This window comes from Aulostomus chinensis, chromosome 1 (genome assembly GCF_037954235.1).
Source record: "Aulostomus chinensis isolate RoL2024-O1b breed Wild chromosome 1, RoL_Achi_v1.0, whole genome shotgun sequence".
NCBI classification, from domain to species: Eukaryota; Metazoa; Chordata; class Actinopteri; order Syngnathiformes; family Aulostomidae; genus Aulostomus; species Aulostomus chinensis.
Genome location: NC_141320.1, coordinates 13406417 through 13409584, shown reverse-complemented (window position 1 = coordinate 13409584; position 3168 = coordinate 13406417). Strand labels below are relative to the sequence as shown.

The window sequence follows — 3168 nt, the reverse complement described above, 5'->3', positions numbered from 1 at the left end:
GGTACGGTACGATACACGATATGGAGGTCACGATAACAATACGATACAATATTAAAGAAATGTTTTTTTAAGCTAATTTTTTGGAATATATTTTATTTAAAAGATACAAAATATTAAACAAAAGTGCTTTTGCCATATTTTTCAATTTAGTTACACTTTATGTAACAGGCAAGCCTGACCAACCATTATGAATAAACTTGACACAAGTAGCTCACAAACTTAACTAAAAGCATGCATCATCAGTTTCTTCTTTCCTTAAAAGTAAAATTATTTTGCTACAAACTCAGCTGAAGAGTGTGTCTTCCAGAAATTGAACAAGTACAACAAAAAATAAATTAACTGTTACTATGAAACGTCCAAAACTCAAAATGCCAACATATCAATTAGCAATAGGCTGATCAATGATCAATGATCACTTATTGTCAGTAGGCTTTGTTAAAGCTCATCACAGAGCTAAGGGTATCAAGCCACATGCCCCAGCCTCGTCAGGAGGGAGGACCACATTCTTCTTGAGGAATACTAGCATGTCCACATTTTCTGGCAGCAGTTGGGATCTTTGGGCAGTAACGATGTCCCCTGCAGTAGAAAATACACGTTCACTTGGAACTGAGGTAGCAGGGATGGAAAGATAAGCTTTCGCAAGACGAGACAGCAAAGGACACTGAAAACAGTTCTCTTTCCACCACTTCAAGGGGCAACTGGTGAGTGGGATGGATGCCTCTCTTCTGTACATGCCAGTCTCTCTCTCTACTCCCTCTCTGAACAGTTCTTCTGGCACAGCAGAAAATGAGTCCCCAAGTAGATCTTCAAGTGCTGTCTTCTTGGAAGCAGGCTCTTCCAGTTGCAGCCCAGCCCCCTGTCCTTCATCTGGCGGATCTTCACCGGCTGCTCCCCTGGCATTAGTCTCCTCATCTGTGGTCTAAGAGTAGAAAGACTGGCATCAGTGCATGATCCTTCCTTTAGACAAGCAACAAAGCCCCTCTCCTCAACACACATTTACTCTGAAACTGTCTCGAAACACACACACACACACACACACACACACACACACACACACACACACACACACACACACACACACACACACACACGATTAACCAACAAAGGAATTGTGGAGGATGAAAAGAAGAAAGACATGGGCCTACCAGATTTACTGTTTCCTGGATCCTGAGGAAGACAGCCTCACGCTGGTCGTGGTTTAGCTGAGGTAGACCTCGAAACCTGGGGTCCAGCGCTGTGCACTCCAGCAGACGGTCATACACATCCCCCCTGTATCTTTCTGAGATATTGTTGAGGATTTCTCTCTTTGTTTCAGCTATGGCAGGGGAATCATCTGGGTGTGGCGCCATGCTCTGTTAGAAAAACAATAAATAACAATTTGCTTTAGTTGTAGCACTTACAATATGAACACAAAGCATTGAAACAGACAAAGCAAAAATAAGAACAGGGAAAACAGGTAAAGAACAATATAAAAAGCAGTGGTAGTATTCATTTAAATTAGGCCTACCTGTTCGATCATGCTTTTGAGTGGCACAATAAGAGACACGGTGGGAGCCTTCTCGTCACACATGACCACAGTAGCAGTTTTGAGGGGTTTGAGGAGTTTCACCAGGTCTTCAGCAAGTGAGAAGTCTCTTCTGTCCAGGGTATTGACGTCCCGGGCGTTGCGTTTGATCTCAGGGCTGGTGAGAGTTGCTCCGATGGCGGCTTGCTGCTCCAGATATCTTTCCAATATGTCCAGGCTGGAGTTCCACCGAGTTGGTACATCCGTGATCAGCTTGCGCGATGGCAGCTGTAACTGCTTCTGTTTGGACTCCAACACGGCCTCAGCAGGGGGACTCTTGTGGAAAAAAGTACTCACGCGCCTCACTCTCCCGAGTAAACGGCTGATGGGCCCAACACGAAGGCCAGCCTGAGATGCCAGATTGGCGCTATGTGCAAAGCACTTGATGTGGAGCTCGAAGCCTGCCTCGCGCACAGCCACATCCATATTGCGAGCGTTGTCAGTGACGATTGCGATCACATGGTTTGCCCTCTGAAGTTCCCATTCAGCAAGGGCTTTACACAGGACGTCTGCAATGTTGACGCCGATCAGTAAATACGTACGTTTATTATTTAAATCTCTCAAGGAAAAAGTAACAAAGTGCTTCACAAAGAAATTTTCACAAAACAAGAATAATCTGCATTAACCAGCAGTACTGCATCAGACCTACCTGTGTGGGACTCGGAGATGGGACGCGTTTGGAGCACATTTTCCATTTCCCAGTCGTTGATACCGTGTGCTGTGATTGTGATGTAGCTCTTTGTGCTTCTTGAAGTCCAGCCGTCCGTTGTAATCGCGATGCTTTTTGTCTCTTGAAGGGACTGTTTGACTCTGGCCTTCGTCTCTTCATAGATTTTAGGGACTACTTTAGTGCTAAAATGCGTACGTGATGGGACAGTGTATTTCAGGTCCATCCTCCTGAGTAAACGCCTGACCGACGGATCTTCCACAATAGAAAATGGTCTCTTACCATATGCGATCATGTAGCCAATATCCCGTGTAATTGCCATCGCTCTTGGACTTGATGGTGGAAGTTGAGGGGCAAATCTGGTTGTCAGCGTCGTCTGGCCTTTGGGGAGTGATGCTCTGTTTGCAGTAGCAGGCGCTAATTTAATTTCTCTGTGGTGGCGCTGCATATGACTGCATGTTGGACGTGTTAGAAAGGGTGTACGGCAAATCGTCTTGCAAAGTTTGCAGATCGTTCCTGTTTTGTCTGCAACTCGTTCTCCATTTTTCTTCTCAACTGGGAAACCGAAATGGTGCCATACAAGGGATTTAAAAGAAATGGGGACATCTTCGATTTCAATGTTGTCTGAATTAGTGTCCATCTTCCATGTGCTCGCTCTGAAATGTCAACAAATTAACAGGAAGGGAGGGGTGACTGACGCGGGTCAGAGTGCAGACCACTACATAGTTCAGAGCGCCATCTTGTGTTGAAAATAAATGACTACAGTCAAGAAGAGAAGAATGGCTTTTTCAGAGATTGAAATGTGCCCTTGATTGTATGACTAGAAAAATTACCTATCAGTTATCGCAAAACAGTTTTACAGCTCTAGCACGACCTATCGTGGCACTCCTAGTAGAGAACATCCACTCCAAATAGTCAAACACAAGGGTGGTGATCA

General features: G+C 44.9%; 1 protein-coding gene across 1 annotated transcript; it reads right to left on the bottom strand.

Annotated features, from left to right (window-relative positions):
• Window positions 1-747: 747 nt before the first annotated feature.
• LOC147270436 (E3 SUMO-protein ligase ZBED1-like) lies at window positions 748-2553 on the bottom strand. The gene is made up of 4 exons (XM_086205189.1): window positions 2214-2553; window positions 1508-2073; window positions 1146-1352; window positions 748-912 (listed from the first exon to the last, which is right to left on the bottom strand). The coding sequence occupies exons 1-4, from the start codon at window positions 2551-2553 to the stop codon at window positions 748-750; spliced, it is 1278 nt and encodes a 425-aa protein (XP_086061315.1).
• Window positions 2554-3168: the final 615 nt, after the last annotated feature.